Here is a 14,134-nt window from a genome sequence, read left to right as displayed (position 1 = left end):
TCTTTGGCTGGATGGTCCTGCATTACAAGATATGGATTTATTAAAGTATACCCTGCTGGAAAAAAACAGCATAGACCAGCACCGACACACAACATATACCAGCAAGACCATCATATGTTGTGCTTTGGTGCTAGTCTATGCAGGGTATCCTTTCAGTGATAGACTTCAACTGGTTCATTTCAAGCTTTGTGTTTTGCAGAGTCACTTGATTTCACATTTATATCAGATTTCACATTTTCAGGCTCATAGAGCTGATTTCTGTAGCCACCTATCATCTAGCTGCACTGTTGTCATTCGGTTGCATCATAGGTAAACTCTTCTCCATGGTCTGTCATTGTGGTTGTCCTAATATGAGACACAACATGACACCGGAGCTGTCAGACGCTGGTCTTATGCATTCTCAATAAAGGGACGGGTTCCTGTATTGAGTGCCAGCATGGTTTCATTTCCCTCGCGTTCTGAATTCGACTTTCAAGCAGGAAGTGAACGCAGAGGAGACATTTGTTAGAAAAAACAAAACAAAACAAAAAGTTTCTCTGATTGTGGGCACGGTGTCAGAGTGTCAGACCACACTGTGGGCAGTGACAGAGAGCTATTTAGTGGAGATAAATATCCAGAACGTTGGACATAAACCGCAGGCTGTCTTCACCCTGCACATGAAGAAATCCGTGTGAAAAGTGATTTAAAACAGGTGTGTGTGTGTGTGTGTGTGTGTGTGTGTTGATACACTCTGAAGAGCAGCTTTGAATCTTCGCCTCGCTGTTGATTTGTTCCACTCCGCCCCACTTTCACCGGGTTGCTAGGCAACAGGAGTCAGGTGACTGTCTGCAGACAGAACATGGCTGACCTGTCAGAAGACCAATGAGGGAAAGGCCAAATTTAGCATAATCGATCTTATTTTTTACGTCGTTCCTGACCACACTTGATCGTCGTGGACAGCAGTTGACCGGAGGTGTTCAAGGTAAGCATCGTGGCGCGTGAATTTACTGGATATCTCGAGGTACCCTGCGTGGCTGTGAGCAGCTCGGGCTAACGTTGGTGCTGCTAGCTAAGTTGAGCTAGCTGCTAGCCAAACAGTCCCCGCTTTCTCTTCCAGCAGCCGAGTCCATTTGAATGCGATAGCTAGCAGGAGGAAATGGCATTTGTGCAACTTTATATGGACACAACAAGTGGCCTTCCTCAAATTTGTAACGTCGCTGCCCAAGCCGAAGTTAGTTTCTTCTACCGCAAGTGTAGCAAGGGAAACTACATTAGCCAAAGGAAACATACCGTTTTAACTTTAAATTGAATTTACGTTGTGGTCTCGCAAGCTGTGTCAGTATCTAAACGCACAGACACAACACAGTCGTCCTATGGGCAGGGAATCGAATTAAATAAAACCAAACACGCTGAATTAATTGTGTCACCACATAGTTTTTGACATTGAGTCTTGACTCTGGAGACAACAGGCAAACATGACACATAGATAAACATCTCGGTGAGTGATCTTCGTGCTTGGTTTAATTAACAGAGGGGGGATTCGAACCTTTGACCGGGAGGAAGCAAATCACACAGTTGCTGGGAGGTATCATGGGTTATTTGATCTGGCCTCGCTGATTGCCCTGATTCTGTGGAGGAATGCCAAATTCCTGTCACGGGCCATTCTATGTTGACTACTCTACTTGTTATGTTAGAGCACGGAACAGGTTGGCGACAGTACGAGCCAGAGCAAAGAATGGTTTTAGTGTAGGTTTCTGTTTTGTCTGATGTAACATCATTTTCAGTGTTTCCTAAGTGTTTGGAGGAAGTAAAAGCATGATATCCACAGGAAATTCCCTCTATACCCCAGTCTCTCAATTGTCAGCGCTACAACTTATGGTTCAGACTTTGGCTTTGTTTTGGACTTTAAAATGTTTATCTCAAGCAGAGTCTGGTTCAGATGTATACATTACAACCAATACATACGAAGAATAATTTTCTTCCCCCTGCATGATTTATTAATGATAAGTCTTTAAAAGTCCATTTGATGCCCATCTGAATTATTGATTGCAATACAACAAGTGCTCTGATTGCAGATGAGCGGGTTGCCGGAGGGAATGGCAAATGGCCCAAGCAGGAGTGATCACTTAGAGAAAGATGCTCAGATCTGGGAGAGGCCGTGGACTCTCGAAGAGATGCGGCAAACCAGTGCCAACTGGTCCTTGGCAGCCGACTCGGGCGTAAGTCTCTAACTTCTTACTGAGCTCTTAATTAGGCCTAGAAAACAGTAAATAATGATTGTACTTTCTCAAACAGTCAGAAAAATGTAACACAAGTGTGAGCAGTTGAGGGGATTGAGAAACGTGTTCTGCGCCGGTGTAACAAAGCTAACTCTGCAACTGTTGGTGTCCTCATAACCGTTGTGGGTTTTCTTTTCTTCGCAGCTCTTCCTGTTCCTCCAAGACTTCTCCCAGAGAATGCTGTCAAAGACACATGACATCGAAAAGCAGCTTGACAGTCTGATCCGTGACACCAAGGCCACAGACAGCTGCTTGCACTCTGTCTTCAACGACTTTCTCATGCTTTCCAATACACAGTTCATCGAAAATGTAATGTATATAATTGACACTTGTTTGAGTCTACCACTGCAGGCCTTCTTGTGGTGAACATAATGGAACCCATTTAGTGACAAAAATATCTTTTTCTTTGTGTCCTGTCGCAGAGAGTGTATGATGAGGAGGTAGAGGAGGCTATCCCCAAGGCTGATGCATTAGAGAAACAGCCTGAGCAGGTAAGAATTTCTCCATCCTGCTCCTAATGTTCACTGGTAAAGGGTACAACACTTACCTGCCAGTTTTACACTGAGTAATGCTTTTCAGTATTATTATTTGAGGATAATTTAGCTGCAGTCCATTTCTTGCCCCTTGAAGTCATCCCTGTTTTCCCCTCAAGGAGAAAACGCGAGAGCAGAAAGAGGCAGAGTTGATCCCCAAGATGCAGGAAGCTGTGAACTACGGTCTGAGAGTGCTCGAGTCCGCCTTTGAACATCTGGACATCAAAGCAGGAAACTCTGACTCGGAGGACGAGGAGGTCACAGACAGAGTGGAGGCCATTCTGGAGCCCAAGGCGAGCCCTTAATCATGAGGCAGAAATGCGGCAATTACTGCAGAAATGCATGTCATAATGCACATTTCTACTGGTGCGCTTAAACCTGCGGGTCTGTTTTTGCTCGTGTGTCTCAGGATCTTTACGTGGACAGGCCGCTTCCTTATCTGATCGGTTCCCAGGCCTTCATGGAACAAGAGGATGTTGGACTCGGTGACCTCTCAAGTGACGGTAATAAACTCATAGTTGCTTCTTCAGGCACTCGTACACTATGGTGCTTATTTTCCTCATATATGTGTATGACTGTTTTTCCAGAAATGTCCGTGGACAGTGACAGAGACAGCGTTATCGAGAGCGAAGATGGCAAAGAAGCTGTTGTAAGACTTTTTTTTTTTCCTTCTCTGTCACAGCGTTTCTCAAGGTTTTAATTCTGTACCTTACACAAGAAAATAAACACCTTACTCTGCTGATTCTTTTAACAGCATTCAGATGAGGACTTTGATCAGGAGGAGGAAGAGGGTCACAATAATATAAGGAAGGTAAGCCGCCTGCCTGCTGGGGTGGAAGTCTTTATTTCCCCTAGTAGAGAAGTGGACACATAAAGGATGACTTGGCAAAAGATTGTGTCTGTATTGTTTGATAAATGGTGAAATAGAAAATAACTGATCAATTTCAGCTGAAAGGTCAGTTTCACACCAGGGCACTCTGGGTGAGTTTGACGTAGAACTACACTGAGAGTCACAGTTTGTAGAGTACTAGGCGGACAAGACAAGAAGGGAGGTTTCAGAACAAAACCGCAGATGTCCCAACGGTTGATTAGCGTCTTTAGAACAGAACCTTACATGCCCGAACAGTTTCCCTGAGGTCTCTGCTCACTTCATGTCAAAAGTAACCAACAGAATTCGCGCTCACCTCAGGTCTTTCTCACGCACACACAATGGATTAATATTATATAAGGTAAAAAGGTAGTTGAATATATAAAGTGAGAAATGAATAGTAATACCTAGTGGAAAGGTAACGATTATATGTGAGGTTAATATATTTTGCTACTACACCTGCATGTCAGTCACCTGAATAGATTACATATAAACTGAACTTCATCATTTTATCTTCTCCTCCCATGCTCACCTAGAAGTCCTCCATGTTGAGTTATGAGGATGATGAAGACGAGGAGGACGAGGATTCTGACATATTCGGAGAATCAGACAGGGACGATGATGACGACCCAAAGGTATGCCCGTTATAACTTTGTTCAGGCAGTCATGAGACGTCTGTGAGTGGATAATTTTTAACCTCAGTCTGAAGTCATTCAAGAGAACTTTGATGTTATTCCTCTTTATAGCTGTTTGCATGTCACATTCAGAACACAGGCCAGTCGTCGTTCGCCGATGAGCTGGCAGCCCGAATCAAAGGCGAGCCAGCTAACAAACCAGAAGGAGATCGGGCATGTAAGTCAATGTCATTATCAACCAACTGGTAATGTGTCATCTCACTCTTTTGTTTCACTCACTCTCCTTATTTACTAAAAAGACAAAATCAGAGTTTACATTTGAGTAGGGCTACTACTTACAAAGATTTTTCATGTAGATTAATCTGCTGGTTATTTTGTCAATGAATCGATTACTTGTTGGGACTGATTTGTTGTTTCTCAAATCCCAATGTGACTTTCTCAAATGTTTTGTTTTGTCCACAACCAAAACATATTCAGTTTACTGTCAGAGAGGAGTAGAGAAACCAGAAAATACATTTATGTTTAAAAAGAATAGAATCAGAGAACTTTGCCTTTTATTTCCAAAAAAAAAATACTCAAACCAATTAATCCATTATCAGATAGTTGGTGATTAATTTAGTGGTTGACAACTCATCAATTTATAATTGTAGCCCTACTTTCGAGATTGAAGTGATGAGTGCCATCGTTGCATGTGCATGCTCATGAATTTTGTGTTTCTACCATGTCACGTCTCTGAAGCATTGGCATCTAAGAAGAAAAGTAAAAGCAGAAAAGAACCAAAGCCTGCAAAGCCCCAGGGTAGGACTTTCATTCATCATCATTCGTGTTTAATTTTGCATCAGTGATTTCCACAGCAGGCCCATTTTCCCAGAATGCTGCTTAATAATATGTTTTTAAACACCGTACCAGCTGCTGAAGAGGACGGTGATGACATGTTTAAGCCACCAAAGATGGATGACGACGACTTCTCCCCGTTCGGAGGGAAAAGTGGCCTCTTCAGTGGAGGGAGAGGGCTGTTCGACGACGATGATGAGGTATGTTTAACAAAGTGATTTTAAGAGCTCTTCCGTATTCAGTCTATTTCCACATTATGTAAACTCTGGGCTGCAGCCAGAATTTGATTTGTGCTGTATTATATCCTGTCACTCAGGGTGATCTTTTCTCTGAGGCACCAAAACCTCCTGTGTCGGAAGAGAAAAAGGTGCAGAATGAAAGCATGAAAAGCACAGCTCAAACCGCAGGTAAGATCGACAAAGCGGTAAGGATATGAAAAAAACTTGGCCAGCAGATTGCCACATAACTTTTTCTTTTCCATCCAAGAATCTGTCAAATCTGGAAAGAAGATTCCGGCAGGTGCTGTTTCAATATTCCCAGGTAGTAGCACTTACTGGTATCACAGCCAGTATCACTTCATTGTCTGCATTATGGTCCCCAATCAAAGCAAAATCATGTTCTCTACACAGATAACAGCCTGTTCAGTTCTGGGAACGACTCTGATTCACTGGAGAACAAGGAGAACGGAACTCCAGCTGCCCCCAAACGGGTTCCTTCAGGAGCTGGTGCTGGTGGAGGAGGAGTAGGAGGAGTCAGAGGTGGGCTGTTTGATGATGAGGATGAAGAAGATGACTTCTTCGGCGGGAAAGGCCTGACAAAGTCTGACTCTGGTAAGTGCGTGAGGATGGGCTCTTCAGTTCTACAGTCCAAATTAGATTGGATCTTCAACCCTTAAACCGTTGTGGTTTTTTTTCCACTTCTCCTACAGCTGGACAGGGGAAACCCAAACCCAAGAAAGCTATAGACCTTTTTGAAGATGATGATGAAGATGGTGATATATTCAGTGAGAAGTTCAGTGCACCTGCCCAGAGTAAGAAGGAGGGAGCAGAAGAGCAGGTTAAACAGCCTGAGAAGAAGGTAAAGATCAACATGCTGGTCTGATTAAACTTGATGTCACACAGTGCGGCTGCACAATGAATCAAAATCACAATACTACCAGGTGGAATTCCAGAAGCTGTGTTGAAAATGTATCGGCAAAATGTTTGACAAAACAGCATTATAAGTAAGTGCTGTAGAGCTGCAGAGAAAGACGAAAGAAAGACTAATAAGTTTGGTACGGAACCAAATTCAGGTCATCATGATTTTAACAGTATTTTCACTGAGACTGCAAATGATATTCCTCCCTAATCGTAGATCATCTCCGTGGCATTTTTTGGACAACAAATTCTTTGTTTTGTCATCAGATGCCGGCAGGGGCCATCTCCATGTTTGGTCCTGGGACTAAAAGCTTGCTCAGTGAAGGCCTGAAAAAACGTCAGCCGTCTACCAGCGAGGAGTCTGAGAAATCTGAGGAGGTCTGAATAGTTCATTGTATAACACTAGAGTCGTGATGAAATCAAATTTGGTGTGTTTTCACATGCAAAATGGCAGGATTTCAACCAACAATTGGGCCTCAGAAGCCACAGTGTGTGCATTGTCAAATGTTTTACATCATCAGCTGGTTGTAAGCCAGTGTGTTTCCAGATTTTACTAACAGAGTTATAACAATTTTAGTATATTACTTACTTTTTGCTTTAAGAATATGCAAGCTCCTGCAGTGATTCACACATTTATTCATTAGGCATGAATGCCATTAAATAGAGTTGCTCAGGGTGTGTGCAGTCTGCAGAAAAGGCCAAATTTGATTTTGTTTGGAGCACACTGCTGGCTTTAAAAACAAAGTTAGAATGAAGAAAACTGTTTACATAACTAAATCTTATCTTCCTGTTGTGCATTTCAGAATGGGCCCGCTCCAGATGCTGGGAAGGCCGCGGTCAAGCAGCCTCAGAAACCGCAGACAGGAGGCCTCTTCTCGGATGACGAAGACACACAGGTAATGCTCTCGAATTCACTGGAAACAAAGTGACAACAGCGGTATTACGTTTGAATTGCATTTTATATTTATTTGCCTAATTGCCTACAGGTATTTCCAACCATCACCAAGAGCCAGTCGAAGCCTGAACCTACCAGCCAGAGCAAAACCAGCAAGGCCCCTTTGTCATTATTTGATGATGAGGAAGAAGAGGTGAAAACCGTCAACTGATGTTTTTACACACTTGGACAAATCTGAATCAGGTCGAGACCGCTGTGAGTACTGTGCAATAATCTGGTTCTTCACTTTGCAGGATCTGTTTGCGTCTGCAGCTAAATCTAAACCAAAACCTAATCAAGCTAAAGCCTCTACACCGCAACCCAGCAAGGCCACGTCCAGCTCCCTCTTCAGTGATGATGAGGTATAAGAATACACAAAGTAATATTTCACTGCTCCATAATGGAACATTCGATATGATGCATTACTTTCCTGAATATCTGGATGACAGGACCAGTGGATGAGCTCTCAAAGTAGTGGAGGGAAGCCAGAGGTCAAGACTGGAGGGATGAAGCCCAGTGCCAGCGCCCCCTCCAGTCTCCCCAGTGCCAAAACATCTCACAAAGGCAGCCTCTTTGAAAACGAAGATGATGATGACCTGTTTGCTCCAACAAAAGAGTCGAGGTATTTACACTTGAAAGGATGTTATTATGATAAAATGATAATACTGTTCACTGTAATAACTGTACAATATATTTAGAATCACTTCCATCATACTTTGCAGAAACCCTTTGTCTGCCAGGAATTCTTATCTGTCCTTTTGTTTGGTCCTTCTTCGTATAGTCAGAAGAAGCCTCAGAGAGTTGCTCTCTTGTTTGAAGACGAGGATGATGATGATGATGATGATAAAGGATCCCTTTTTGGCATCAAACCTGCTGCTGTCAACACAACCACTACAGCCACGGCTGCTAAAGTGAGTGCGGTGCCATAACTCTTTTTTTTTTGTCATGAAAGACGATCTTGTTTTTGAAGTTCGTCTCCAGTCAGCTGTACGAGGTCCAAGAATTTTCTCGGCCCCCAGAGGCTTGTTTGGATCCTGTAAACAGAGGACACCCATTTAAAATATCACTTTGGCTATATAAGTTTGTCACACAGTAATAATATTTAGATTAAATTCTGTAATTATTATGTGGTTAGTCCATTTACTCAGCATCATCTCTCTGGCAATCTTGAGATTAAATTCTTTTGGATACCTGTGTTCCTCAGACACCTGCTGCAGCCTCTCTATCATCCTCCCTCTTTGAGGAATCAGAAGAGGTTGCAGTTTCTAGGACAGCAGCAGAGGACAAGCCTTCAGAACAGGAGAAGCCAGCAGCCAAGGCCCCGGAACCACTCTCATCATCGCCGGTGCCAGAGAGCAACGAAAGTAAAAAGAAGCCGGTCGGAGCGGTCAGTCTTTTCGGAGGCATCGACGTTCTTGCCAAAAAGCCAACAAAGAGCCCGCTGGATGAAGTTAACAGTGATGACAGCTTCCTCTCTAAAGACAGCCCGCCACCAATTGACAAGAAGGAGGAGAAAGTCAAAACAAACGCTGTTAGTCTGTTTGATGATGAGGAGGAAGATGAGGCTGATTGGAATGAACCAATATTCACGCCCAGTAAACCTGCAGCGCAGAACTCACTAAAGGTTTGTGTGATTTACAGCAAACCCTGAAACTGAGGAGGTGTGTCATTTTTCCGTCAGTCATGGTATTACAATGTTTTGTTACTGGGTTTTTACAGCCTGCAGAAGAGCGACCACAAGCAAAGAGCACAGGTGTGTTCCAGGATGAGGAGCTGCTGTTCAGTCAGACACAACAGAAGGACAACGATCCAGATGTTGACCTCTTCGCCACCTCAGGGAAAGCTGCGGTTAGTTTATTTAGATACTTATCTCTTTGTGTATATGTTTTAAGCTAAGCTAAAGACGCATGACCATGTCTACTTTTCAGAGCCCCAAGCTCAGCTCAGTGAAGCCGGCAGCACAAAGTCTGTTTGCAGATGATGACGAAGATGACCTTTTCAGCGCCATCAAGCCAAAACCTCCCCCTCCGGTAGGCTTTCTTTTTTTATGATTAGAATCAGACTGGATTCCTGCTTTCTTTGCATCATGAACTAGAAAATGAGCTTAACAAGTTGTCATTGAATTCCCCAAATTGTAGATCAGCAGGAGAATACTCATCTCCATCATGTTTTTCTGTCATTTTCAATCACAGAAAGTAGCAGAGAAGCCCAGTAAACCTAATGACAGAGCACCACTGGCAAGTCCAGAATCTGTTTCAGAGATTCAGGTGAGGCTACTGTAAGCATATGTAAAAACGATGACAACTCACTCTAGAATACGATGAACCAAGACCAACTTATTATCTTCACATACACTTAACTTCTCTCTACATATTAAGTGCACTTCAAGTGCAGCAAATAATCTTTGACAAGTTGGATGTGAATAGAGTCTGACACATTGTTTGTAATTTACGAGCAGCCCCTGAATGCACCATGTAGAGCACAGTCAGTCAACATAAGCAGGCAGCCGTTTACAGTCTGACACATTCTGAGTTTTAGAGTTGAAAAGCGGAGTCTGGTTGGAGGGGAAGATGGCTTTTTTCCATTTCTTTTTTTTTTTTTTCCCTGTTTTTGTCCTTTTGGGGATGGTTACAGTAAACAGCAGTAAATAAGACTTTCCTAACGCTTAAGTGTGTAAAAGAGATGAAGTTGTGACGTAGAACTGGCTGCAGGTTGGTGCTCGAGACCATGAATTGTAGTGTCACAGTTTAGGTACATTTTTTTTTCCCTTTTGTTTTACTTTTTTAATCGTTACATCTCAAGTTGAAAGATAGTATTTTTTCTCGACTAGCACAATAAATGCCTTTATTGGATACAACTCTGAACCTGCTGTAATCTGACCACACAGAAACCTGCACCGAGTCCTGTAAAACCTAAAGATTCCTCATCAAGGATTGGGAAACTTCAAGTAATATTTTTGATTTTTTATCAAATCAAATGTCTTCATTCCTGACATTTCACTTTGATTTCCTGCTGAGGAAAGACTTTTCTATTCCTGCTTACATATTGTCTCTTTCAAGGTGTCTTCCATCTAGGCTTTTTTTTTTTCAATGTTCCAACTTCAAAGCTTGGCTACGGTACAACAGCATGACTCCAGAGACGAAGATCGTTTCTGTTTTTGATTTGATTTTGACAAACTAAAAGAATTGGCTTCTTCTTTCTGTCAGTTTCAAAACATGTTACTGCATCCTGCTCTTGCCTCATTTCCATCTACAGTCCTGGTTTCTCATTTTACTCTGACTGATCTGCTGCTTGGAACTACTCAGAGAAACTTCATGAACAGAGAGTTGCTGTAAATGTGTAATTCTGAGATAGCAGAATGTTTGTTCTCATGGTCCATGGTGCTGTTTTGTTTCAATAAATGATTGTATTGTTGCATCTGATCTTATATTCAGGCCAATCTGATGATCAACCCTGCTGCCTTGCTCCCTGGTGCTATGCCCAGTATGCCAGGAGCCGTTAGTGTACTACCTGGCATGGCCCCCAGTTCCTCCTCTGGGGTTTCTAGCGCCAGTTTGAGCCCCAGCCCCACCACAACTCCTTTAGGAGCCCAGGCAGACCGCGAGGAAGGAGTGAGCTTCGACTCCCCAGTCCAGGTTACGACACTTCAGAGCGCACACAAGGTGAGTTTTCTATTATGTCTGTTATCTAGAAGTCATTTTAGCAGCCTTTCCTTCAGTTGGGACTTCAAATGTGATATTGTGAGTGCGAATCTTCTGTCATGCAGAGTCGTGCCAAAGTCTCTGCACAACGGAGACCCCAGTCCAGAGCAGCAAGGCAGCAAGCAGCCCAAAGATCTATAGCAGATGAAGCAGATGCCGCAGGTGGAGATTTTCCTGGGCCAAACCGCAGTCTCTCTCGTTTAGTCTTACCTCCACCGGATAAGTCCAGCCAGGCGCGTGCCAGTCCGACACTACCTAACTCAGCAGCCCCCACAGACCTGCCCACTTCATCACCATCTCAGTCTTCTGTCCCTGAAACATCCTCCAGACCCTCTGTACTGACACTGCCAGAATCCACAGCCGCTGGAAAGAAAGACTCTAGTAAAGACAGCAGCAAGGTGCTGCCGGCTCCTGATGAGGACGACCTCTTCGGCTCCGACTTTTTTGGGGCCACCTCAGTCACTAACACACCCCCCAGCAAACAAACTACCAACACTACACAACCTCATGCCAGTAGCGATGTGGGACAGAAGAAAGACAAAAGCACACTCCCATCCATTTTTGACGACAACAATGATGACCTTTTCCAAAAGGTCAAGCCGAGGTCAACCACTAAGAAATCCAAGGTATCGTCCTTTTTGGAAGAAGACGATGACGACGAGGACATCTTTGGTGTGAGCAACAGTTCCACTCCCTCGTCCACAAGTAGTAAAGAAATCAAGAACAGCTTTTCGAAGCAGGACATCTTCCAGGTACCTTTTATTTTATACTGATGGCAATAGAGCGCTGCATGAATGAATCCTTAAACCAGGAAATTAATTAGCAGTTTTGCGCTTTCTCTTCCCGTTGAGCCCCCAGGAACAGACCCAGGCTTAGAAACCACTTTGATAGAATGAATGAATCACACAATACAATACACTGGAGCCCAAGAAGACTTTTTCCCATAAGCTTACATTGTGAAAGAAGCAGCAGCAAACCGCTGGATACTTTTTTTTTTTTTGAGTGCCATAACCCCTGCAGAATGACTAATTTCACTGTTGGAATTTGAGCCATTTTATCTGAAAAGTAAATTCAACCTGTGGAAGACGCTAGTGAACGTGCTCTGAGGGCTGCACAATTTTACACCAAGGAAGTCAAAGATTTTAGACAAATACCCACTCAGGAATTTTGAACTTTTTTGTGTGTTGAAATAAGACTGCAGAGATTGTTGGGAACATTAAACGTCATCACACCGAAAACAGTAAAGCTATCTTCTCATCTGTGCACCTTTTACAGGGGGTTTTCACTTGCAAAAAATTCTAACTCTACTACTGGCTATTTGTTGAGGGAACCAGGATGATCGTTACTTAAGGGTTGGCCCACAAAAATCTGTCATCCCTGCAGCACTCTACACTGTCAAGGTTTTCTGCGCTTTAATTTATTTGCTTACCAGCTGACTTTCTCTGTTCTCAGGATGAAGTAGCCACTGTGCCTAAAGTTCAGAAGAAGCACAAAGAGAAGACCACTGATGCCAGCTTGTTTGATGACAACATAGACATTTTTGCTGACCTGACGGACACTTTAAAGCCAAAACACAAGTCCAAGACGAAGGGAGAGACCAAGTCAATATTTGATGACGACATGGGTAAGCTAAAAGTCTACCTTTTTTTCTTTTCCCTTTTTTTTTGGCACATTTAACCAAATATTTGATCTGTCTCTCTGCTCTTTGAAGATGACATCTTCTCCTCAAGCACAGTAAAACCAGTGATGAAGCCTCCCCAGAAATCAAAGAAAACGCCACCGTCTCAAGAGACCAGTACAGCCACGGATTCAAGCAGCATATTTGATGATCCACTAAACGCTCTCGGTGGGAACTGAGCTGTTGTTTCTGAGTAGCCAGATTTGTACAATTGTGGATGAAATTCTTTTTTGCCATTTGGATCGCTGAAAGATTGGAGATCGGAAACACTGTTGATAGAGTATTTATTCATATGAATTCATATAAATACTGTGGCTTATTTTTGTCAGATAAAGTCTTAAATGAAAAATGATTCCACTCATCCTTCAAACATCACTTCTAAAATCATCTCGGCATCGGATCATATTATGTAACAGGTGTTATTATATACTGTTGATCTTTATTATACATGATAGCACTTTATAAGCATACCCTATGCTTAGCCTCAAAGCCTGCAGAAATTAACAGTAAATTGTTTTGTTTGTTTTGAAGATGTTTATCCTTCTGGCTTTTCTATGTTGAGATTTCATGTCTTTGTGCCATATCATGGTTATGAGAAAAAGCAGTGTGTTTACTTACTGTCTTAGGCATTTAGACATGTTTTTATTAATGAGAAATTCATCAGTTTCTTAACTTTGGCTGTGATGAAAAAGGAAGTTCATTTTTAGTAACTAAAAAGAAACATATTTTATGCTATCTGAAATGTGCTTATGTGTGATTATTTCCAGTTCACTTGTTTTCATGTGTCTGTCTAGAAAATTATTGATCGCCGTCTGATATGAGCAGGAAGCATATTCCAAAGAAAACGGAACTTGAGCATGTCTGTTTCATTTTGGGATCATTAAGGTTGAATTATTTTGCTGAGGCCAGTTTTATTAAAGTCAAAGAGGCTGAAGTGAAGCCTCTCCCTTATTAGCATTTGAAAGGAACCCACCCTTCTGCTATATAAGTTTAAAAATGTAACATTTTCTGAGGTAGCAAGTAAAAGAGCAGAAGGTCACAAAGCAAAGTCCTTGAATCATTTTGAGCCTTTAACATGGCATTAAAAACGCTCTTTCCCTTCTCACATAAGGTCCAAATGTCTCAGACCACTTGTCAAAATCCATCTATTCAGCAATTTTTGGAATATAATGATAATTTTTCACTGGAGATTTTAATATATGTTTAACAATTTGAGTGAAAAGGAAACGAGTCTTAGAAAGTTAATGAATTCCAGAGGTTATATATTTTTGGTATGCATTTTGGTTTGATATACTCCGAGATATTTTTTTAACTAGTTTGTTTATTAGTTTGATGTGTTGATCTTCTGATGCCGGGTCACTTTTGGTCTGCCCGATTGAGCTTTGGACACAGCTCACCCAGCTACTAAAGATCCAGTTTTTAGAGTTTCATGCACTTCTCCTTTAGAAACCTTAATGGCTGACAAAGGCCCTTTATGGTTAGAATAACAAATTGACTTTGGACACTTTCATTTACTGTCTAAACCATCAAACTTTCTGATTATTGTTTAGGTTTATC

At 42.3% G+C, this 14,134-nt stretch overlaps 1 protein-coding gene across 3 annotated transcripts; it reads left to right on the top strand.

Moving 5' to 3' along the window:
* The first annotated feature begins 764 nt into the window (after nt 1-764).
* On the top strand, nt 765-13,319 carry washc2c (WASH complex subunit 2C). 3 transcript variants are annotated; one of them, XM_037124230.1, is made up of 31 exons: nt 766-961; nt 2,055-2,198; nt 2,403-2,567; nt 2,681-2,749; nt 2,911-3,084; nt 3,201-3,294; nt 3,379-3,440; nt 3,546-3,602; nt 4,196-4,294; nt 4,427-4,511; nt 5,033-5,092; nt 5,204-5,328; nt 5,445-5,535; nt 5,615-5,668; nt 5,758-5,958; nt 6,057-6,205; nt 6,532-6,642; nt 7,068-7,160; nt 7,251-7,352; nt 7,453-7,560; nt 7,648-7,820; nt 7,980-8,109; nt 8,403-8,822; nt 8,918-9,046; nt 9,127-9,228; nt 9,391-9,465; nt 10,086-10,145; nt 10,633-10,860; nt 10,965-11,651; nt 12,352-12,523; nt 12,611-13,319. In XM_037124230.1, exons 2-31 carry the CDS (start codon nt 2,055-2,057, stop codon nt 12,754-12,756), a joined length of 4,365 nt encoding a protein of 1,454 aa, XP_036980125.1. In that variant the 5' UTR covers nt 766-961; the 3' UTR covers nt 12,757-13,319. The 3 variants fall into 3 exon arrangements, with proteins under 3 accessions (XP_036980127.1, XP_036980125.1, XP_036980124.1); XM_037124229.1 differs by having other exon boundaries at nt 4,406-4,511; XM_037124232.1 differs by lacking the exon at nt 10,086-10,145 and having other exon boundaries at nt 765-961; nt 4,406-4,511.
* The last annotated feature ends 815 nt before the right edge of the window (nt 13,320-14,134 follow it).

The sequence above is a fragment of the Acanthopagrus latus genome, chromosome 15, assembly GCF_904848185.1.
Source record: "Acanthopagrus latus isolate v.2019 chromosome 15, fAcaLat1.1, whole genome shotgun sequence".
Classification (NCBI taxonomy): Eukaryota; Metazoa; Chordata; class Actinopteri; order Spariformes; family Sparidae; genus Acanthopagrus; species Acanthopagrus latus.
The sequence above is the reverse complement of the archived record's forward strand: the minus strand, read 5'-3'. Positions and strand labels throughout refer to the sequence as shown.